Consider the following 25,854-nt stretch of genomic DNA (forward strand, 5'->3'; position numbering starts at 1 on the left):
CCTGAAAAAAGCACCCTGTGGTGGAACTACAGAGCATTAGTTGCTACATAACTTACCTAACAATTAGATATAGCATAGTTTCTCAAATGTATTCTTGGTGAAGCTTTGTGGAGACCTAGGGTTTGAGAAATCCCACATGGTGAATAGAGGCATCATATGTAACAGTTCACTGTGTGGACTTCGGAACTGTGGAACCCTGCAGCGAATCTCAAATCGGCCACCATGGGTGAATCTCTCTAAGCTCAGCTTCCTGATACATAGAGTGGAGATGATGTTTCTCACCCTATTTAACTTGCAAGCCTTGTTTGAAAGATGAAGGAGGGAATGCCACCTTACATCTTTTTTAGAAAAGGCAGCATATTGCTTTCTGCAAATTACATGAAATAGTCTTTGTATAATCATGTTGAAACCTCTCAAATACTCTCAGAGTAACAACAGGAGCTTTATGGAGCACATTTAATATACCCACAAGAACATCAAGGAAAAATGAGGATTAAATTAGTTCTAAATCCTACATTTAATGATGCAAGGTGTCTGTCCTTATAAGATGTGTGAATGATGACATCAAATTCAAGTTACCCAACAGGCTCAATTTGATTAGATATTGAATATTTTCTACAAAGCACATTATCAAGTTAATGCCCCCAAAAAATTACTTTCAAGCTTTTGTATTCTAAAACCCTTTTACTTAAATTCTTAACTTTGTAGTTGCAGGTTATGGGTTTTTCCCCTTCCAGAGACCCCTTGTGTTTTCTCTGTTGTTTTTTTTTTTCTCTAGAATCAATTCATCACACTGATGTACTATCCACCATGATGTGAATAATTTTGATAAAGGTAGATCAATCAACACTGGAGGGATGCCACTTATGTAGTTTCTTTATCTTTTCATATTTCCCCCCCTTTCTGCTTAGGTCATTGTTTCAACAATGTGTCCTAAAGTTTGTGTATTCACATGGGTAGGCTCTGCTGATTACCAAGCTGTGTGTCCTAGGTCAAGTTACATAATTCTGCTGAAATGCATTTTTCCCTTTGGTAGTCTCATTTCTCAAATGAAGACCTCCATATATTCTCAACAATAAAATAATACATACTTTATAAGTTGTTAGGAAGATAAAATAAGATGATATTTGTAGAGTACTTAGCAGGGTGCCTAGAACAACACATTTATATGACAATTGACAGCCATTATTGTTATTGCTTTAATTATTACACCTAATAACAAGTAAGAAGGGTGTTTCCTTTTCCCTATATATTTTTTGTTCATCATCCTTTAATGTTTTTGTACACTTTTTATTGTTTGTATTGAAATATGTTTTTTAATATTTTAAACATAATCCTTATATGGGGTATCACCACATTTAAATAATAAAGAAGCTTAAAAACAACAACAAAAAATAATGCCTTAATAAAGCCTAAATTTATAATTTCATTTTAACTAGCTATAAAATTTATATTTTCACATTGAAATGAGGTCTTTCAGATACCAGCAAAAGGCTCTGGTGCAAATGTCTTAGAGTTTCACATTAGATAGTAGTCAATGATGAGAATGCCAACAATATGGAAAATGTCTCAATGATTGCCAAAATGGTGGTGAGAGCCAAGAAGTAACTGTGGGTAATATTTGTTTTTTAATTATCTGAAAGCCTCTATAGATCTTGCTATTCTCTAGATAATAAAAATCTTATGAATGAGAAAAATAATGAGAAGACCAAGGTAAGATCCTTGACAGAATATACTAAATTCAGAACATTTGTGGTTAATTTAAATGCTGGGGGAAATTGAGATGTCAATGACAAAAAGAAACAAAAACAAAAATAAAAGAAAACATAATACTTTAAAAACATTCCAGCCAGGCGCGGTGGCTCATACCTGTAATCCCAGCACTTTGGGAGGCCAAGGCGGGCAGATCACCTAAGGTCAGAGTTCGAGACCAGCCTGACCAACATGGAGAAATCCTGTCTCTATTAAAAATACAAAATTAACCAGGCAAATGCCTGTAATCCCAGCTACTCGGGAGGCTGAGGTAGGATAATTGCTTGAACCAGGGAGGTGGGGGTTGCGATGGGCCGAGATTGCACCACTGCATTCCAGCCCGGGCAACAAGAGAGAAAACTCCGTCTCAAAAAAAAAAAAAAAAACCATATATAGAAGTTTTCTTATATTATCTAAAAATATAGTCAAAACCAAATTAAACATTGATATAGTTTATCAATGCTTTGATTTAGGCGTCACCACCTCTCATCTTGAATTCTATTTCCCATAATCCCTATGTGTGATAGGAGGGACCCAATGGGAGGTAATTGAATAATGGGATGGTTGCCCTCATGCTATTCTTGTGACAGTGAGTTAGTTCTCATGAGAACTGATGGTTTTATAAGGGGCTGCCCCCTTCACTGGGCACTTATTTCTCTCTCCTGCCACCATGTGAAGAAGGATGTGTTTGTTTCAGCTTCCACCATGATTGTAAGTTTCCTGAGGCCTCCCCGGTCCTGCAGAACTGTGAGTCAATTAAATTTCTTTCCTTAATGAATTACCCAGTCTCGGGCAGTTCTTCATAGCAGCATGAGAACTAACTAATACAAATATTTTTTCCATTTTTAAATACTTTTCAAAAGGCAAAAGAAAAAGCAAAACATATTCATTTATTTTGGTAATCAAATATTATAGTTCCAGAATTGGCCTCCCAGTTCCAGCACACAGTCCTTGATTTCAGTATTTACCTCCTACTTGATTTTGCCTCTGATAAGAGAGATATAGGTCTGTTAGCTGTAGCCAGAATGAAAAGAACCCAGCAATACTTTTAAAATCCTCCTACTTACAGATGAAGACGTATTTCAACTTATGGGGGGAAAGTTTAGTGCTAAAAAATTTCAGTGCAACCCTATTCACAATAGCAAAAACTTGGAACCAAGTCAAATGCCCAGCAATGATAGACTGGATAAAGAAAAATGTGGCACATATACACCATGGAATACTATTCAGCCATAAAAAAAGGATGAGTTCATGTCCTTTGCAGGGACATGGATGAAGCTGGAAACCATCATTCCCAGCAAACTAACACAAGAACCGAAAACCAAACACCACATGTTCTCGATCATAAGTGGGAGTTGAACAATGAGAACACATGGACACAGGGAGGGGAACATCACACACCGGGGGCTGTTGGGGGATGGGGGTAGGAGAGGGATAGCATTAGGAAAAATACCTATTGTAGATGACGGGTTGATGGGTGCAGCAAACCACCATGGCACATGAATACCTATGTAACAAACCTGTATGTTCTGCATATGCACCCTAGAACCTAAAGTATAATAATAATAATAATAATAAAGTTCAGTGCAACCATTCAATATTGTAGCTAATCCTGGGGTGTGCTGGAACCAGTTCATATGAAATAAGGAGAGCTACTTTTTGCACACCTCTTCCCAATTCTACATTTAGTGATACCATGTTGCTAGCTCTAAACTGACCACTGTAGAAGTATTTATACCATGGAAACTAGCAAAGGCAATGCTACAAATCAAAGTTTTTGTTTTGTTTTGTTTTGTTTTGTATTTAAAGAACCTATTATTAAACTTTTACAAGAAGACTGCTAACTTAATTCCTTGAACTGTTGACTTGCATCTCTGTGAGTCTAGAAACCTACTCTGTCTTGTTAACTGTTGTATCTTCAGGGTTCACAACACCAAGTAGGAACTCAATAGTTATTTGTTTAAGGAATAAATGAATGGAATGTTTATACAATGTATACAATTAGAAAACCTATTTTATTCTTTTTAAATCCTTGAATGAAATTTAATTTATTTGCTGTATCTAAAGGCTGCACTATGACAGAACTAGTATAAGAATTCATTTAATTTCATTTCTTAGTACTATTTTTATGAAGATACACTGCCTATTTGGAGTTAGAATTTTTAATTGTATACCCAAATATATGTAAGCCCCACATATTAGAGTACTTTTATTAAGTAAATATTGTTGATTAATAAGAACAAAATCAACTATCTCAATAATGAGTGAATACTCCAAAAAGCATTAATAAAAGCAATGTGCATCCCCAAGACATTGGCCAAGATAAAAATTTTTTGCATTCCCAAAATGCTTTCTTTCCAGTGGTAATCTCATAAAGGCAGTATATAGGAAGAAATTATGTTAGTAAAGTATGCTTGTAATGTAATGCATTGGTAATGTTAGGAATTATGTTAGTAATGTAGTAATGTGCGAAAGCTCATTCCTTTAAATATAAAGAACAAGTAAGCAAACCATGCAACGTAACTCATACTGTTCCAAATTCTGTATACTCACAGTATGCTAAGGGAAAAAGGCATGCCTACTAAGCAAAAAGGAGAAACCACATAAAACTCTGATGCAAAGACACTGGACACCACAGCAAAGATTTGACAGAACGCAAACCTCGTCAGAACTCCCACGTGTTGTGACGTAGCCACTCTGGACCAAAAGCTTTAGAGAAGTGAGATTTAAAAAGCAAGGTTTCCTGAGGTCATTAAAAATCATAATTTATAGTCTGGGACTGGTATAGATTCTGGAAGCTTACAGATGATGAAGTTTATTAAACAAAAGTGTTTAATTAACAAAAGTGTTTAAGAGTTGCCCCCAGATTTGCAAGGAAACTAGATTTGATCCTTACTGCTGGCACTATGAAAACATGAAGTCTCAGCATTAAACAAAGTGAAGTTCAATACTATGGGACATATTCTATTTATCATCTTTCATAGGCTTTTTATACCACATATTAACATAGATTTTTTTATACTACATATTAACATTTTTGTATTATAGGCACATTTGAAGTTTTGCCGAAGTCTATGATTAACAAATCTACTCCAGATAATTAATACTGAAATACTCCTTACATGTTAAAGCAAGTAACTACATATTGTATAACGTCAGTAATATTATCAAATATTATGAAGAGCTAGGTAACTTACTCTGCCTTTTCAAAAACGGTAAATATAGCTAAGAGTTCATTCTCACACAACTTTATGAAGTAGGTGTGTTGTTATTAGCCTAAGTTCAGAGAAGGTAAGTAAACTGCCAATATAATACAACTTATTAATAGTAAAACTAGGATTTGAAATCAGGTAGTTTGCCTTCATTCTGTACTTTTAACAACTGCACTCTACTGTCTATCATGTTATCTATTTAGAGTGTATTGCAAACTTGAAATGATATTTTACCTAAGTTCAAAACAAATTAAGGATAGCACTTCTACCAAAATGACATAAATAAAGGTACAGTATACTAACTGTATGCTTTTCTCCATAATAGCAAATCCCCTGCTCAGGTCAGGATAGCATAGCCGCTTAAGAAAAAAGAATTAGGAATTGAATACTTAGAAGCCAAAGATTGTAAACATGTACTAAAATATTTTGTGTAAAAGCCACATTCTCAATCTCAGTGTATGGTAATTAGTTCGGGTTCTTGATACTTATAACTACCCAAAAGAGAGTTGTGTAAACCTAATCTTTGATCTTTGGTCCCAGAAAATCACTAAGCAAAAACTTCAAAACTATCTCATTGAGGGACCAACATTTCGCTTCTCTGGGCACTTATGAGCAAATATTAATTTCACTTTATGGTATGAACCCTTTAAATGTTGTATGAGATTTAAATCAATTCCAGTAAAGCAATTTCCTTGAAAACACATTGCCTATGTTAATGACCTGGTGTCTCGAGGTGCCTTCTATGAGGATTGAAAGAAATAATAATAGTAGAAAATTGAAAGAACAGAGACACTCACCCTAGTTTTGGCATCGATCTGACCGCCTCGATCCAGTAAGAGTTTCACCATGTTTGTATTTCCCCTTTTGGAAGCCACATGCAGAGGAGTGATTCCATTCTATACCACAGAAAGACCAAACAAGAGCTGTTGGGTATGACAGGGCATGATGGCGATGCCTTTGTGTTAAAGGCCACAAAGGAGGTTGTGACCTATGTGGTAATTTGATCCACAATTTCTACTCTTTCTATGTCTTTGATTTTTAAGGAACAAAAATCACACAAACCACAAAACAATATAGTTAGAGAATGAAAAACGGAATGAAACTGCATAACTAAGTTAGTCAATAACTACAAAATATGTATAGAATGTACAAGTTACAGTCAAGAGACAAAGGGACCACTTTAGTGTAATATGAACAAAAATTTAAAATCTACCTAAGATAGGGCCCTAGTGTAAAGTCTTTCTTTCTATAACATCCATGCACTTAAAGAGTCTGGAATCTTAAGTTTTATGCTGCTTAAAAATAGAATACAAATATTTTTATTAATATTCAATATAAAAATGATTCTTAAAAACATTTCTTTCAAGTTGGGCATGGTGGCTCATGCCTGTAATTCCAGCACTTTGGGAAGTTGAGGTGGGAGGATTCCTTGAAGCCAGGAGTTCAAGACCAGCCTGGGCTACATAGTAAGAGCTCATCACCACAAAAAATTTTTAAAAATTGGCCAGGCATGGTAGTGTGTGCCTATAGTCCTAGCTACTCAGGAGGCTGAGTCAGGAGGATTGCTTGAGCCCACGAATTCAGGGCTTCAGTGAGCCATGATCGTGCCCCTGCACTACACCCTGGGCAACAGATCCAGACCCTGTCTCTAAACAGCAACAACAACAAACAAACATCTCCTTCAGAATAATTCAGTAAGAAAAACAGCTTGAAAATAACAGAACATAGTTTCACTGCACATGACTTCTTAGTACAAAAACATTACACATACAAATTATATTTATTTATTTTATTGGCTATCACTTGTCATCATTATGGCAAGGATATGTACCTGATTTTTTTTGTGCTGTAATTTTTGAATATTCATATTCTGCATTAACTGTATATTAAGTATACTGATGTATACCACTATTATGTAAGTGAATTCTTTCTAATAAAAGCATACCATGAAACATGTAACAATGTGACACCTTTTATGTATTTTAGTAAGACTTCATGGGAACAAATTCTCAATTCATTAAAAACAATTCCCTATCAAATTGTGTGCCCCACAGTCATCATAAGACATTCTACTTATATATTTTATAGTTAACATTTTAACAGTTTAATTATTTATTGACATGACTTATCAGGATTCACGGCATGATCATTAAATATAACTGTTCATACTGGTCAGAATTAATGTCCTCTTTAACTATTGGAAATGATTTGTGCATGAATTTACAACATTCTTATTTTCTGCGTAAGCCAAGATGACTTCTTGTGATTTAAAGAAAGAAAATGAAAAATCTAATATCTCCAGCACAGACCCAGGTAAGGAAAAAGAAATAAAATCTTTAAGACAGCCATTGGTGTTCCTTTTTACTTTCTAAAGGTACTTATTTACTGCTATCTAGAATGAGAAACTATTTTAATCCATACCCTGGCTGTGAAGTCCACAGCAGCTCCCCGGTTTAGAAGAAGAGTTGCCACGTTGACATTTCCATAATGTGCAGCTATGTGCAAAGGGGTAAAACCACTCTATGAAAGCAAAGATATGATAGTCAGTATAGCGCTTCACTTTACTATGTTGCAGCCATTGTATTAGTGAAGAAAGTCACATGGTAATGGTCTACCTAACATATAAGCAATAATAAATGCTTTAGTAAGATCTTAAATCTTAACGTTATAAGGTGGTACATAACTAAACATATAAAAAGTAAATAAATATTCTACATTTATTGGCATAATATTCATGGCATATTTTTAATTATCTTAAATATTTATGAGATTTGTTGTTTATACAAAACAATGTTTCTTAAATTGGTCTTGCATATTAAAGAAAACCAGAATATGATTAAACAACATAAAGTTTCAGCCATAGGATTAACATATCAATGAATTTGGTTAATATCGTTTCAGAGAAGATTCAAAACCAGTGTTTTTGTTTTACTTTTGTTTTAAAAAAGCAGTATTGGTTGGCATTATAATTTTGGAAGCATGAAAGTATGTTGAAAAATTCTTACAAAGGATATAGAATTTGTTCCACATCATTTACACTGTCATGATATTCCTATACACTTTTACAACTGTGTAGCAAGATTATGTTATCATGATGAAATAATTAAAAAACAAAAAATAAACAATATACTTGGCATAAATAGGAATAAAAAAGGAAGAGAAAAGTTCAGCTCACTCCAATTTTGAATGTCAAACAGATTTTATCAATACAATAAAATGTAGTTTAACCAACCAGGTTAAATCAACTCAATGGGCATTACAGAACTGTTTACTCTCTGAGTCTGAAAATATCAAATGAAAAAAATATATTTCCTTTTCTTTCTTTTTCTGATGAAAATCTAGTTGAAAATTGTTGCCATTTTCACAATAGAAGCATATTAACTCTTTTCTTATTAAAGTACACAAAGATCTGATAATTTTTCTTACTCTCCATAAGTTTCACTACTTAACAAAAGATTATGGGAAAAATAGAAACTGTTATTTGCTATCACATTCTGCAGATTTTGGGTTACTTGGTATCACTCTCTTTTAGTTGAAGTGAATTGTTGACTGTATTGTTTTTAAGAAATATTTTCAAAATTACAACCATTTTTTTCTATTGAGTTGATACATAGGCTTTGGTGACTTTGTTTTAAAAACACCCTAATCAAGCATTCAGATACCTTAGGTAATGAAAATTTGTGCTATTACTGTAGCAACATTAACTACAAATAATTTCTCACTTAGAGAGAAGTAAGACACAAAATAAGAACAGTAACTATTAATCAAAATCCCACATCTATGATCAAGATATTTTTATTTTGCATTTACATCATGCCAATATTCACGTCAAAATGGAGGGGGAAATCAGCCCTCAACCTGGCTGTTATTTGATAAAATGTCAAATTTTTATATTTTAGGAAATAATTGACTAAATTTGTTTCATTTTTATCATGATATTTCCTGTCACTCAGACATATCCTGAGTGTGTGTCTATTATTGATGTCACAATTTAGTTTCAGAAAAACATACTGAGGCTGGCTGAATCATTTTCAAAGTCTTTAAATATAGTAATATCATTTGCAAAAATAAACTAACTTATTGTCTGATATAGCCTCACTGATCATTCATAATGATACCCAGGCTGTGAATCTTGGATCAGCACAAAACTCGTATCAGCCCTTCAGAGGAACTCTTCCCTGATTAACATGGAAGCAGGAGGCAGAGTTCACATTTCTACAGGATTAGACAAAGGGGTTTCTATTCTTTTTACTCTATTGTCTTCAAGGAAATATTTATAACTCAGTAAAAATTCACCCAAACTTTTGCTTTCACAATGTTTAGAGCCAATACCACTTTCAAAAATGTATATTAAATAATCATCAAAAAGCATCTAAGAAAGTAAAGGTATTGAAACTAGTTATTAAGATATCAATTTATATGGTTCTAGTTGTGAACAAGTTCACCAAGCAGTTGGGCTTTCTGTTGTCTCTGACCTAGGTTCCATACAAAGGCAGGGAACAAAGGAAATAACACAAATAATTCAAGTATACTCTGTGAGAATGCTCATAAGTCCACAACCTAGTCATCAAATGAGATGATAGTCTAAAGAATCCCCTCAGCAAAACAATAACGGATCTACATAAATAGTCACTTGTTTTTGAGTATAGGTTAATTTGTGTAATATACATCAACAATGTTTGTGTTAGTGTCTCTCTGTAGCAATGGCCAAGGAGAGACTACCAAATACATACATATACAAACACACCATACTGAGAGGCTTCTGAACTTAATGTTCTTATTGATTGAAGTGACTTATTTTGGAATGTGGAAAATATACGATTCTATGACAAGTATTTTAAGACTTAGAAGAAAAAGCAATTGGTCTGCTCTTGATACGTTCAATAATATTTATTATATAAAATGTGGTAAAGAAAAAGAGCATACAGGAAAAAAAGGGCAACTGCAATTAGATAAAAAGACAAAACACAGTGGCAGAGAAACCTCCCAAATTTTCACTTCGTAAAAACTCTAACCTGAGAATTCTCATTAAGGAAATAAAATCATATCTCTTCTTGACAATAAGTTAATAGTAAAGTTCACTCATTAAAATATATGTTAAGAAAGAGTTTCATTTCATTCTCTAATAACCTATTTAAATAGTTTTACTGATAAAATAATGCTTCTATTATATGTTACATTGAGTATCTTTGAATTATCAGTTTGCCTTCATTATGGGAAAGGTTTCCAAATTAATTTCCCATTAATGGAACTTGTAATCATTAGTATGAATTAGTGAGCATTTATTCTAATTGGGCAAAAACTAAAAATAAAGACAAGGTAAATTTTGGTATAACCACAATACTGTACCTCAGTTGTCCTATTCACCATCATCTGAAGCAGTGTTGTTTGGGAGAAAGAGGGAAGATATTACACAATGCAAAATTATGGTAACAGTCAATATGCTCACTGCAATTGGGTATACTGTTCCAACATGCCAAAATGCATTCTACTGAAAGAAGACATCCCCAAGCACTACACAATACAATTTTATCTTTTAAATTCTATTATTTGTGACTAAAAACAGAATAAGAAAGCAGATTTCTAAAAAGCTCAACCTTGTCTTTTAAAGAAAATTGTCTTGCATTTAATTTTTTTAGATGGTCCCCTTCTTTCTGAAATACCTCTGAAAGTCATTTATATCTTTTTATGACCAGAAATAATTTTGCATTATCACCATGGCCTACTTCTTTATCATCCCCCAGGAGGAGTCTGGCAGCCAAAGAGTTCCTTTCCACAAATGTGTTCAGCTTTTACCTTGGATTGTACGTCAGCATTGTGGTCATTCTGAAGAAGGAGTGCGGCAGATTTGGTGTCGTCTTTCCTAGCGGCAATATGCAGAGCTGGCAGTCTCACTTTCCCTTTGGTGTCATTTTCCAAGAGGATGGCCACTGCCTGGTTGTGTCCTTGCTGGAGTGCCACAGCTAGAGGAGTAAAGCCATCCTGGTAAAACAGAAGGTAAAAATTGTCGTTAACATCTTTAGATGCTAGAGATTTAGTTCTAAGCAATGATGGCTCTAATCTTTAATGATCAAGATTGACAACCAAATATTACTGGGAAGATTAGAAGCAGATTATAACCAGTTATCCATCATATTATGGAATACTTTAATCAAACGGCTTTCCTAATTTCTATTCTATACATTTTGAAAAACATCCGCATTCTTTAACAAACATACTACATACAGGATGTGCTCAAATGTATGGTTGCAATCGAAAAATAAAACTGAGAACCAATCCTAAATAATGCCTCTGTAGGTAAAGCAGAAAAGTGGGAAGGGTAGAAAGAATGGAGACCAAGTCTGACTGGGAATCGAAGATATGGTAACTGAGACAGGGAAATAAAATATATGATTGACTATGCAGGTTACTAAATATCACTGAATGGTTAAGGAAAACAGCCCCTAGGGATGGAGTTGTCTATTACCAATTCAATTTTGGAAGTTTAGGGAACAATACGATCTAAAACTCTGGCAAATTAGGCTAATTTATTAATTATGCCCTTAATAGTTGAATTTTATATTATTTTGACCATTTAGATATAAAATTACATGTGCTAGGTAATGTAGAAAAACCTGTTTTCAATTCTAAACTTAAGAAGACAGTAAAAAACCAGTAGCATGGGGAGTGAAAAGGTAGAGAAAACTTAGTAGTAGATAATCATGCTAGAAAACTTGGAAAGCTATATTTTTCTCTCTAGAAACAAGTATTCAGTTCTTGGAAGGGTGACAAGTACATCAAAAAATAATATATTTTAGGCTCTACTTATGTGAAAGAAAAAAAAAAAACACCCTTAATCCACAAAAGTTGGAAAACAAGTCTCAAAGTTAGAAGTTTCCATTCACATAGAGAAAAAAATATAGACAATAGAATGGTAAATTGAAAGACTGCATTCTAGGCCGGGCAGGGTGGCTCACATCTGTAATCCCAGCACTTTGGGAGGCCGAGGCGGGTAGATCACCTGAGGACAGGAGTTTGAGACGAGTCTGGCCAACATGGTGAAAAACTATCTCCTCTAAAAATACCAAAGAAAAAATTAGCTGGATGTGGTGGTGTGCACCTGTAATCCAAGCTACTTGGGAAGTTGAGGCAGGAGAATCGCTTGAACCCGAGACTGCACTCTAGAGACAATGGTAATTTATCACAATTTAACTACTCAATTTTTTTCCAATAATAATTGTTTTAAAGTCACTGCAGACTTTTGAGGAAAAAATAGTTTTCCTCAAGTGTATTGTATCATGTATGCAGTACCAGCAATAATAATTTTTTAATAATAGCTGATTTTTAAACATAACACATTAACAGAATGGAAGAGTAAAGCATGTAGTATCTTAAGATGAAAAATAGTAGCCTGAATTTAGAACTTTGTTTGGCACATATTAAATGCTCTGTGAATGAGAAAAGCACAGACTCATTATCACATACATATTTAAATGTATTATCTCCTGCAGCACTGTGATAGTTTATATTAAAAGAGTGTGAAATTAATTTTTTTCTTGGAGATGAGGCATTTGCTCACAGAACAGAATGTCGTTAAAAAGTTTTTGGCCTTTAATTTTGGTAACATTTAGGAAGAAGGAAGAGAGTAGAGAAATACTGTATAAAAATGGTAGTGGAGAGACTGAGAACTCCCTTCTGAGAATTTAACCTTGGATCTTCACCATGTAGATTTCACTCTAATCTATACTGCATGGGATAAGGCTAAACATTTGGAATGATTTGTTCAAGTACCTCAACTAAAAGGAAATGCATATGAAAGTTCAGTAGCTTCATTTTTCATCATTCATTTACCAATGCTAAGTGCCATAATTATGGGAAATTTAAATATTTCTTCTCAGTCATGAATTTCATTGCCACATTGAATAATCTCACAATTATTTGATTTTAAAGTGGTCATAATATCTTGATTAGTTATTAATTTTTGCAAATTAGCTACCAACCAGCTCAGGGCAAGTCCCTTCTTTAGGTATATTCACACATGTTCACATAAGACTGTAGATGGTATTTAGCAATATAACACAGGATATCAAATGGCAATCAACCATACAGCCCTGTAAAAACATTATTTTTTTTTTTTACAGAGTGATACACTAAAAAGGAATACGTAAAGATTTGTCCATGTGTGTTTTTTGATAACCATTAGTGCAGACAATGAGAGTTTAACCAATTAAACTTATATATTCAATAGGAAAAAAGCAATTTTAGCTATTTAAATGAGTTTCTAAAATGAAACAAATAATAGGTATATAATGTGTCTAAGCTAGAATTTAAAACCTCACATGATTTATCTGCAAAAGACACATTTCCTTGTGGAATCAGAGAGGATTTTAACTTTCTGGGGATCAAAGTATAACATAGCCCCTACTGATGCAATGTACATAAAAGGGTATTTTTGGAATCAAACGGGAAATGCTACAGAGGTCTAGACCAAAGGAGCCAGAAGCCATGAGACAGCTGGGAATGCCAGCAAGCTCAGTTTTCCTAAATCCTACACTAGAAACCTTAAGTCTATTTGGTAAATAGAAGCACTCTAGAGTAAAGGTTTCATCTGGTAAATGATTCTGCTTTCAAGAAAATCAAAATCAAATAAAACAAACATAGATGTCCTTATTTTGATATATTTCTCAGAGGCCCAGATGCAAAGATGCAGACTCATATTGTTACCTGAGCTCTGCCCGAAGATATTCACATGGTACTCATGGACAGAACTAGTGTCTGAGGAAAGAAAAGGTCCCAAATCATAAAAATCACACTATATCCAAGTGGCAAGAGTATAAAATCTGTGTGTATTGAATACAGAACTCAAAAACATTTCATACTGGGCAGTTGTGTTTTCCAGTCATAGGTAGGCAACATGGTCTCATTCATAGTGTTTTCTTGGATTTTTTTTTAAACTAATGAGAATAAGCTGTCAGAAAGTCGTTGCAATTGGCTCCATAAAAAGTTTTCTCCCAAAGGGACTGGAAAAGGATTTATTATATTTTAATAACCTCTCCTTCTAATGCAGCATAGAAGGGAGTTCATGTCCTAAAGACTTAATTGTCCAGAAAGGAAGCCACATTAAAAATTATCTTAAGATAGTTTCTGGGTAACAAGAATCCATCAGTCTTCTTTCAGTTCAGGCCAGGAGTTTTGAAATTTTATCAGTGGGGCCACAAAATATGAAATAGGAAAAGCCAAGCCCATATACTCTGGTTGAAAGAGGTAAGGAGAGACATGTCTCAGGCGAGCTCTCTTCCTCTCCTCTTGCATGTGGCCCACTCCCAACCTTTCAGTGGCCCGAAGCACAAGAGCTTCTGGAGCATCACTTGAAATCACTGCCCCAGACAGCCCTTGAACTTGCTGCTTAATCTGCCTACCTAAGCAAAAATGAGAAGGAAAATACAAAGCAGTTTCTACTTACTAGGTGAAATAATAAGTGCTTAGGAAAGAAAACTGATGTTCTCAAGGCCCCTGTCCACTCTCACTTATTAGGTCCAGATGTCCTGGAACTCTTTAAAACTAGACTGATTTTGAACATTCTATTCAATTGTTGCCATAATCAGTCACACAACCATGTTTCATAATTTGTGCTTCAATAAGGTACAGGGTGTTTTTTAGTGACATTCCTCATGAAACTGTGCTAACACAGATACTTATGAATTATTTCTGATGGTAAAAAAGTTGTTCCATTAAGGACTTATATTAGATCCTAACAAAGATAAAATATTGGTGCAAAGAGATGAGTAGAATTTACTGTAATTGAATTTTAGAATGGTACAAAGCTCCCAAAAGGCCAGAGGATGGAAAACTGATGGAGGCATGATTTTATGTAAGAATAAGTAGACACGAATCCAAAATGAAGGCATAAACTGATGGAACTCCGTGCACAAGCCTGAGTCATTTGTTCATAACCACTGTTGTGATTATAATAGTAACATGAACGTTCCTAGCATATTTCAGACAAAGTAATGGAGATTATTTACAGACTGATATAAAGAATATGGACATTAGGATCAAAGAATTCAAGACTTTAGGGCTGACAGTCTTACCTCTGTAGCAGTGCTCTGATTAGCTCCATTTTCCAACAAATATTTCACAACATCAATGTGATTCTCTTGGGCAGCCATGTATAAAGGAGTAAAGCCATTCTGAGGACAAGAAATAAAAAAAAGACATCTTCAATCATTTGTATAAGAGAGAACACGAGGAAGTAAACCTTCGACTTAGTGAAGCTATATAAAATACTTTCATACTGAAGAAATTATACACATTTTTACCATTATAAAGCTAGACAAAATTGCAGTGAACCAAGCACCATACACAATTCCTAAAGCAATGAGGAAAAAGAGTTAAGGAAGATAGTTTCCCTCATTTCCTGTCTTCATTTCAGTACCAGAGAGTCACATTTCTCATCTGCTAACACTATGTTAAAGATACTTAGTGGCCAGGCGCAGTGGTTCATGCCTATACTAGAACTTTGGGAGGCCGAGGCGGGTGGATCGTGAGGTCAGGAGCTTGAGACCAGTCTGGACAGTGATGAAACCCCATCTCTACTAAAACTACAAAAATTTGCCGGGCATGGTGGCACATGCCTGTAATCCCAGCTACTAGGGAGGCTGAGGCAGGAGAATCACTTGAATTCAGGAAGCGGAGGTTGCAGTGAGCCGAGATCCGGCCATTGCACTCCAGCCTGGGTGACAGAGTGAGACTCTGTCTCAAAAAAAAAAAAAAAAAAAGTAGATATCTTAGTGTCTTTAGCATATTTGGTATCTCAGTGTCTATATAATTCTATAACATACAGAATTATCACTATAGCATCTTTATAAAATAACATCTATATAATATCTTCTGTATTTATCATTCATAAACTATTTAAACAGACCATGGTTATCTTGAATATACACAGTTTAGTTAGCACCCTTAGTGAAGTAATTTACTACTCACAGCAGAATAGTCTAGGAGAGACTACAAATTTGATTGAGAATTTAAAAGTCTATATTTCAGTGTTCTGATTGAGGCAGCATGGTTTATATGGAACATCTTTATATTGCTTTTAAAAGCCATTTTGAAATTCTATCACTCATTCTCACATTCACTTTCTCAGTTATTTGCTAAAATACAGCCACTGGTGGCTAGACTATCGCTGAGCTACAGTGATAAATAAGACAGACACATGCACCCTAGTGGAGCACACACTATAGTAATATTATAACATTATTATAATCAGAGATTTTTAAAATTACTGAAATTGTATAATATGAATTTTAAATCAAATTTAAATGGGCAAATTTTCTTTTCATCAGAGCCTTAGGAATATGTAATGTCTCATTAAGGAAAAAATCTACAAAACCTTCTTGTGAAATAATTCATAAGCTCTCCAAACTATGTAGACCTTAAACATAGATGATTCCTTAAACTTTCCATGCATTAACAAGAATAAGTAAAAACACAGATCAGAGTTCAGAGATTTTTTAAAACTTAAGAGAAAACTTTTTTTTTCTTTTGAGATGGAGTCTCGCTCTGTTGCCCAGTTTGGAGTGCAGTGGCACAATCTTGGCTCACTGCAACCGCTGCCTCCCAGGTTCAAGCAATTCTCCTGCCTCAGGCTCCCGAGTAGCTGGGACTACAGGGAGAAAACATTTTTTAAAGATACTTTTTTGGAAATATAAGTTCTTCTGTATATATAGTATAAGTGTGGAAACATTATTTAAAATGGCCAACATCCAGCAAAATATAAAGAGAGAGTATACAAGTAGACCAAGTAGAGTGATTTTAAATTAGATTATAGAAGAAACTCTTCAGGCTCCAAATGTTGGAGGAAAATTTAGAACTAAAAAAGAAATATAAGAGGAATGAATTAACAATGTTGTAGGATTCAGGAATAACTTGCTAGCTGGATAGCATATTTAAAAAAAAACACACACAGCAAGCAGGTGAAATCTTGTGTATTTTAAGAACACTGAAGAGGTGGCGGAAGGATAGAATTAGAGATTCAAAGGAAGGGAAAGCCAGTGAGGATGGTAAAAACAATGAGTGGGTGTGGAATGGGGCTCTTTCATGACAAGCAAAAGGCAGGGATGAAAATAAAAGAAAAAGAACTTTTGATACAGTAAAACAATTTGCTAACATGCTTTTCTCTGACAGTCTTATAGAGAGATCAAGAGAAAGGGAATCAGACAGAGGTTGCCAGATCAGCAGGAGAAAGGAGATGTACTATGCTGAGGTCCCTGCCTGAGAAAGGACCCTGCCCTGGGTTCTGAGCTTTAGAGGGACCCCCTCTGGCTGGGCAGGGCAAAGAATCCTGAGGGCCAAGAGGACATGCTCACCATGACCCTACAGCTCCTCCATGACCAGAATCCCTGCCTAGGTGTTCCCAAGTGTGGCTCCAATGCTCACTCACACTTCTTCCTTGGGTTCATCCTCTCAAGTGTCCATTGGTATGCACACCCTTTGGGAGACAGAATGATGGCCCCCACATATGTCCACATCCTAATCTCTGGAACCTGTAAATGCTACCTAATTTGGCAAAAGGGACTCTGTAGATGTGATTAAGTTAAAAACAATTGAGACGAGGAGATTATCCTGGATTATCTAAACAGGCTCTGTGTAATCACTGGGGTCTTTACAAGAGCAAGACAGAAGGCAAAGAGGAGAGAAGATGCTACGCTGCTGGCTTTGGAGATGGAGGATGGGACCATGATCATAGAAAGAAGTGTTAGAAGTTGAGAAAGGCAAGGAAAGGGATTTTCACCTAGAGCCTCCGGAAGGAAACAGCAATGCCAACATCTTGGTTTTAGTCCTGTAAGACTAATTTCCAAAGCTAAAAAATAATAAATTTGTGCAGTTTCAAGCCATTGGTGTTGTAGTAATTTGTTACAGTGGCAACAGGTATATAATACACACCCTTCAAGCTGTTTGCTAGGGAAGGTAGAAGTGGGAGATGTACAAAGCTTGAATATGTGCAGGTTTGTGTGTCCACACCCTTACATGTGATGCTCCTGTCAGACAGATGGAGTCAGGGACAGGAGTAGAAAGGGGACTGGGTGGTAGGGCCCCAGGATTGGCACTGCCCTCATCACAGTCCTGTGTGCAACTCCAGGCATTCCAGGATATCTAACTTTGGACCTGTCATGATTAACCTGTCAAAATAGGAGACACTTAACCATTTTTTAGCTTGATATGTAGCTTTTAATTTTAAAAAATAAATTACAAGCGGGCCTCTTTGCATTCCTTGTCCTGGGACCTACAAAGAGATGAGCTAAAGTGGTAGAGGAGAAAAGGAGGGGAATATCAAGGCTTATAAAAAATATCAAGGGAGACTACTGGGTGTCTACCCAGAAGAAAAGAAGTCATTATATGAAAAAGATACTTGCACACGTGTTTATAGCAGCACAATTCACAATTGCAAAAATATGGAACCACCCCAAATGCCCATCAATCAATAAGTGGATAAAGAAATTGTGGTATGTATATATACCATGTACTAACACCCAGTCATAGAAAGGAATGAAATAAGGGCATTCGCAGCAACCTGGATGGAACTGGAGACCATTATTCTAAGTGAAGAAACTCAGGAATGGAAAACTAAACACCGTATGTTCTCACTCTTAGGGGGAGGTAAGCTATGAGGATACAAAGGCATAAGAATGATACAATGGACTTTGGGGACTTGGAGGAGAAGGGTGGGAAGGAGCTGAGTGATAAAGACTACAGATTGAGCACAGTGTATACTGCCCGGGTGATGGGTGGACCAAAATCTCAGAAATCACCACCAAAGAACTTATTCATGCAACCAAACACCACCTGTTCCCTTAAAACCTATAGAAATAAAAAATTAAAACAAAACAAAAACATCAAGGAAGAAAGTATCAAGTATATGGGGAGAAGGGTAGTGACAGACGAACATTCAAAATCTTGGTTAGAGCATTTCGCAAACATCACTTGAGTGCCTTGTGCCATGACCTTGGTGTGCTACAGCTTCCAGCAAAGTAGGGGAGCAAATGTGAAGAATGATAAAAATGAAAGTGACTTATTGAGCTTCTGTTATATCCACGGTAAAAAATGCTTTGAATAGATCTCCTTAAATTATAGTGTCCTGGTTTGTCTGGGACCGCTCAAGTTTATCATAGTATCCTGGAGTAATTATTAATAGTGCCTCAGTTTGGATGATAAATGACCTAATACTACATCTAATACTTAGAAGAGTGCTGCAACATTTGTACTAGCATTCTCATTCAAACTGAGGCAGCTGAGGCTCAAATACCTACATAATTAAGCCAAAGTCTTGCAGCTAATAAGTGATCTGGGAGTGACAGGCAGGTGGCAGTTTCTGAATAGTCTCTTCCCTGTAATGGTATTAGAACTCCATCCTGTGGATGAATTTTCCTCAGTCTGGCTGTGTGATAGAATCTCCTGTAAAAGTTTTTAAGAGTGCCTAGGTACCACTCTACCACCTCGTCCCTGCTGAATTGGAGTCTCCATGTGCAAAGCCCAAAAATGAGCATTTTTTTAAAAGCACATTTTTTAAATTGCCTTGAAAAGTTTGCTACAGGTGATGCAGAAAAGCTGAATGTATTTTGGTAGGGAGCACCATAATCACATTTGCATTTTAGAAAGTTCATTCTGGTGAAAACAGATGCCTTGGCTTGGGGTGCTAGGACACAAGAAAGGAAGTAGGTTGTCAATCAGCTCCTGCAGTACCCTTTGCAGTAGTGTACATAAAAGATGAAGGAAGCTTTGGTTCAGAGATTGGAGAGTTGTTTATTGTTACAAAACATGTGAAGTAAGGCAATAAAGATTTACTACAGGTCCTTAAAATGTGGAAATTATTCTCTCTTAACTTACTGGTATTTAACAACAAAAAATAGCCCACTGGAGAATGTAAAACATGCCTTTGGGTAATTAGGACAAGGCATGGCAGCACTTTAACACCACTCTACTGTAAACTTTATAGGAAAGCATTTATCATCACATATTAATAGCTTAAGAACATAACTGTATTGGCTTCTGCGTACATGCATCCAGGTGCTTTCCAACACCTTTTGTCTCTGTGTGTTTCTAAAAAGTCTCTGGTTGCATGTAGGTACGAAAATAGATGCATTTTCTCCTTTTTGGTATAAAAAAGTCAAAGATATCCACAGCCCAGGCTGATACTGGGTGGGTGAAATAAGAACAGCATTACCAGTTGTTATAGTAGTTCTGGTGTGACCAACAGGTGCCCCTAGCAACTGGTTATTAAATATTTTGAACATTACCCCTGTGTATAGAAATCTATGAATTATTTGTTATTCATTATATTTACTCAACAAAAATATGTTTGGTGCCGGGCGCGGTGGCTCACGCCTGTAATCCCAGCACTTTGGGAGGGCGGATCACAAGGTCAGGAGATCGAGACCACGGTGAAACCCCGTCTCTACTAAAAATACAAAAAATTAGCCGGGCACGGTTGTGGGCGCCTGTAGTCCCAGCTACTCGGGAGGCTGAGGCAGGAGAATGGCGTGAACCCGGGAGGCGGAGCTTGCAGTGAGCCGAGATCGCGCCACTGCACTCCAGCCTGGGCGACAGAGCGAGACTCCGTCTCAAAAAAAAAAAAAAAAAAAAAAAAATATATATATATATATATATATGTTTGGTGACTTTTCACTGCTATGCATTGTGTTCAGTTTTAACGATTCAGAGACAAAATGCAAGGTTCCTGTTTTAAGAATTCACAGCCCAGAGACTGAGATGGACAAGTTAGCAAAATTCTGTATTACAGTTTAGTGAACACCTATATAATTAGTTTTTTAAAAAATCATGTGTTGGATATAAAGAGAACACAGATGAAAGACCCATAATTCAACTAGATAAGGAAAGGATATCTGAAAGAAGTTACTGGGAGTAACACTGAAGACACAGAAGCAGGAAAGGTATTTGAAAGAGAAGGAACACCGTGCAATGAGACAACACAGAACATATGGAAACTTACAAATAATGCATTGTTACTGGGGAGAAGCAGCTGAGATAGGCAGGGATCAGTCCCTGTTTGCCTTGCTGAGGAGTCTGAATTTTATTCTGAAAGCCTTGCTAGGAATTGTTTTTTGTACAGGGGTTTGACACAGATACATTTGCTTTTTAAAGATATTACTTGGTGAGGAATGGGGAGGATATATTGGAAAACGGAGGCCAGACTATAGTCCAGAAGAGTGGAAAGCAGGTTTTTGTTAAATCCCAAGAAGTGAGAATTACAAGTATTAATATGATTTTAGTATTTTAAAAGGTAATTTACTCTTCATTTGTTTATACTCTGCTTCATGATTAGGAAGATTAGCAGTGCATTCCGTCTGTATTATTTATCAGTCATTGATAATAGTTCTCAGGTTTATTAAACAGCTATAATGCTTTTCTTCAAATATAGAAATCATGCTGTATTTTAGGGAATTCAAATACTTATTACAAAAATATCTTCCTATTTACATTAGTTATGTAACTATAAACCAGTAATCAGGTTTTAGCCAATGGTGAAAATTCCTTTTGGTAATTGGATTATCTTGGGAAATTGAATGTGCAAGAGCTAATATTTATATTTTTACATATCGGATGTAGATTTAATGAAGCTTTTGGAAAATCTTTAAAGCAAGTAAATTTATTGATATTCGTAAGTCATTTCAAAGAAATTATACAGAGAAAAATACTGTTAATATACAAGGTAATTAATGGTTTAGCACCAATGTTTTAGACAAGAACTTCAACTCTAAGAATTGTCATTACTATTAATTTTAAAGAATCTTAACTTTTCAGCCTTAATTTTCCTGGCACGCATAACTTTATTCTGCTCTTACACAAGTGAAGATTCATCACTTGGTTGACTTTAAAAAAAGTGATCATATAAAATTACTTTTATCTTAATATAAGGGTCAATGTTACTATTCCTTTTCAACAGTCTTTATAGCACCAGATTTGTTCTAAAAATTATTCCTAGGCATGGGGCTAGGTGTTCTGAAAGTAACAAACGTGAATACAATATTGTTCCTGCTCTCAAGAGTAAAAAAAAATGACAATTCACAGAATACATCTATATAGAATCATTTAAGGCTACAGACATACTATAATTTCGAAAAGAGAAACATGAATAAAATGCTGTTGGAATACTAAAGACTGAGCAATTAATTCTGTGAAGAAGGTATATTCTGGCCTATGCACACAGATCAGAGAGAACATTGGGAGGTCTAAATGAAATCAGGATGGCAGATACAGAGAAAGTGGAATGTTCGTTATTGTTCTTTTCTCTTCTTGCTCCATTGTCTCTCAAAAGATGTAGTGTCTGTATGGGAAGTATGAGTGTCTTTGCTGCAGACACATATTTCACTTGGGGGATTTTTCCCTCTAAACCTGAGTCTAATGAATAGTGAAAGAACAGTAAGAGAAATTACTAGTATGGGTAAAAGCCAAAGCAAGAATGCATCTTGAAAAGAATTCTTACAGGTCTTAAAATTAAAAAAAAAAAAAAACCTTCAAAGATCTCTTAGCCAGAACTTAATATAGAAAACTACAATTCATTATATTACCACTCAGCTAAAGATAGACCTTAGGTAATTTCATAGATGATGCATAAGCTAAATCACATTCTCTAAAATATATCACAAGAGTGGAAACTGATCATGGAAATTTCAAATGATTACACAAAATGTCTGTGTAAACTACTCATTTTATTTGTTCTTACTTTCAATCTTACATTGCTAAGCTTAGTAAATATATTTCAATGATTAAAAGAGACTGCCCTATTTTCCTAGATGAAAATGTTGTAGCATTTTCATCTAGGAAACAGATGTCACCATTTTACAGTTGAGGAATTTTTAACCCAGAGATTGAGTGACCACCAAGTAGACTGGCCAGTTACAGAGGTTAAGGAGAGAATAGGAGGTGAACAGATACAGCAAGTGCAGAGATATTGCAAACTCTTACCATATCTTCTTCATCTTTCAGGCCTCGACATAAGTGTTACTCTCTCTGAGAGGCTTTACTTAGTGCCCACAGAAATGCTTAGCACATAGTAGGTGTTCAATAAATATTTGTTACATAAATGAATAAAGTAAAACAGAATTCAAATACCTCTAGCCCTAGAAAAGCCTTCAGGTGAATTCAGCTCTGGTTAACATCTTCACTACAACCTTATGAGAAACTCTGCACAACGAAGCCACCACTCCACAGTGACTGTGATGATAATATTTATTGCTGTTTTAAGCTAACAATATCCCCACTAAGTTTGGGGATGATCTGTTATGCAGCAATAGTCAACTAACATAAAGTCTAATACAGTCCTACATAATCTGGCCCTCACCTACCCTACCAACCACATCTCTTACAACGTATATGCTTCCTTTCTGTTTGGAAAAGAAACTCATATCTTAGACATTTATTTGCAAATTTTGTAGTAATAAGAATGGTTACAGAAAGATCTGGCTTCAAATACCGTAAGTAGAATTCCTCTTTGGAAGAAGCACCCCATTTTTGCAGGCAGGTCAATGTCAAGATTTATGTTTCTTCATAGAGCAGAACTCTTCAGCAGCCTTAACCATGACATGCTAGGAGGATCTTCACAGACTCAGTTAGTACTGGTTGGGAAATACTACTCTAGTTCCCATCCCAGACACTATGCATCTTCTTCTTCCTCGGAATCAGCATTATGAGAGATTAGCGGGAAAACATCCCCAAATTGTCATCAAGCTTTAAGGTCAGGATGATTCAAATTATTTCCCTAAATATGCTGTGAATGCACAGCTGCAAAGGATGTAAAAAACCAATGGGTACTAATCGTTGTCACAAAGACAAAGACTACTTTGTGTACTCTGGGGGAGCATTTAAGGGAAAAGGACAAAATATATGATTATATACATGTTTAGTATTAATAGTTAAGAAGGCATCCTATTAATTAAAGTACATATACATTTTCGCAGATAATCTGAAGTTCACAATTCTTACCCAGGGTTAGGATATTATAAATTATTTTAACTACTTTCCTCTCTCCAAAGATGATTAAAAGATTAGTTCATAGTTAAACTATCCAATGACATTAAAATGACTAATGTCCTAAATCTTTCTAGGGAGGTTAAGTTTTATCAAGTGTTTTCTGTGTCATCCTGTTTTCTGTCCACAACTATGCTATTAGGCCACTTTTATGATGGGACTGTGGCTCACAGTTATTCACCCAAGGACACACCAAGTGGCAAGACTAAGATCTGAACCCTAAAGGGATCCAAACTCAGTATTCTCTTCACTCCCTCAGCTACCCTTTTTCAATAAGGATCAAAGTGCCTCAGACTCAAAAAGGTTGAGGCAGGAAAATCACTGAAACCAGGGAAGCAGAGGTTGCAGTGAGCCAAGATTGCACCACTGCACTCCAGCCTGAATGAGAAAGCAAGACCCTGTTGCAAAACAAAAAAAAAACATTGTTTCAGAGAACACCTGTACTTTTATCTAGTAATTGGACAATTAACTTTCTTCTACCTTCACCTAAGCTATGTACTAGGGATGAGCTGGAAAGCTCTGCCTTGTGACATTATGGAATTTCTATGACCTGCTTGATGAAGAATGTTCAAATGTTTTCTTAGGCATAGGAATTCTTCTGGTTTTTTATTTCCAGTGGGTAAGAAATTTGGGTAGTGTTAGTAAGAAGAGAGAAGTCTAAGCACTTTACATTTGTTATTTAATGCCAGCAGTCCATTGAAACAAATACTGTATCTTTATATGACTCAAGGAAATTAGCATTCACAGGGATTAAGAAGCATGCCTGAAGTTTCACATTACTTAAAACATGGAGCTGGGATTCGAACCCATGTTTAATTCCAAAACTCATGTTCTTTCAACTACACTGTTCTGCCATGTGTTTTAACAGCAAATTCCGCAGATGATATACCATGTCTGGTTATCGCCAGCAAACAGAAAGAAAATACTGTATTCCCTCTGGGTCTACCATGATCCCTGCTTTCAGTTTCTCATGGATAAATTATCAAGAAAGCATTTCAACTATTTTGCTTGTTTCCATTTAGTCACTCCAGCGCATCCTATACATGAACTTGAACTAATCTTCCTAAAATCTATTTTCAACAACCTACTTATCTATATTGTCATCTTACTGACTGTGACTGGAGATCAGTTTTCTTTTTTTTTTTTTTTTTTTTTTTTTGACTCGGAGTCTCACTCTGTCCCCCAGGCTGGAGTGCAGTGGCATGATCTCGGCTCACTGGAACCTCCGCCTCCCGGGTTCAAGCAATTCTCCTGCCTCAGCCTCTTGAGTAGCTGGGATTACAGGCCTGTGCCACCATGCCTGCTAATTTTTGTATTTTTAGTAGAGACAGGGTTTCACCACGTTGGCCAGAATGGTTTCAAACTCCTGACCTCAAGTGATCTGCCCACCTCTGCCTCCCAAAGTGCCGGTATTACAGATGTGAGCCACCGCACCCAGCCCTGGAGATCAGTTTTCATAGACAATAACTGAAGATCAAGACCTTTTATATCCTTTCCCCATTTTACTCAGTAAGTTATAATGAAAACAAACCTTTAATACATATTGTGATGTTGCTGCAGACCAACTTGTCTCACCACTATTTCTACACTCACCATGCTCAATTCTACCTCCTCACACTGTTGTTACTAATCTTCCCATCTACAAAGTCTTCCATTTCATTTTCCTGTCTGCAGACCTTATGTACGAGTCAATGCCTGGCTCCTGTCCTCTATGAGTTTTTCGTTAACAAAATCTAGGCTATTCCAAATCTTCCTCTCCAGTACATAGTCTGTTCCATATAATTTAGTACCAAATCATATAGTGTCTTCTGTTGTTTGCCTTTGTTTCTTATGTGTTCATCTTGACTTTGCATGTAGCCTATAC

General features: G+C 35.8%; 1 protein-coding gene across 50 annotated transcripts in view; it reads right to left on the minus strand.

The window, feature by feature from the left end:
- Nucleotides 1-25,854, minus strand: part of LOC105486421 (ankyrin 2) — a 698,368-nt gene that overhangs the window by 138,548 nt on the left and 533,966 nt on the right. For 38 of the 50 annotated variants that reach the window (XM_071093129.1, XM_071093131.1, XM_071093154.1 and 35 more), the window contains 5 exons: nt 15,035-15,133; nt 10,761-10,946; nt 10,314-10,337; nt 7,386-7,484; nt 5,762-5,860 (listed from right to left, as the gene is read on the minus strand). In XM_071093129.1, coding sequence (XP_070949230.1) covers nt 5,762-5,860; nt 7,386-7,484; nt 10,314-10,337; nt 10,761-10,946; nt 15,035-15,133 — 507 coding nt within the window. The remainder of the gene's footprint in view (nt 1-5,761; nt 5,861-7,385; nt 7,485-10,313; nt 10,338-10,760; nt 10,947-15,034; nt 15,134-25,854) is intronic. The other 12 variants (XM_071093141.1, XM_071093166.1, XM_071093151.1 and 9 more) reach the window with 1 other exon arrangement.

The sequence above is a fragment of the Macaca nemestrina genome, chromosome 3 (genome assembly GCF_043159975.1).
Source record: "Macaca nemestrina isolate mMacNem1 chromosome 3, mMacNem.hap1, whole genome shotgun sequence".
Taxonomy (NCBI): Eukaryota; Metazoa; Chordata; class Mammalia; order Primates; family Cercopithecidae; genus Macaca; species Macaca nemestrina.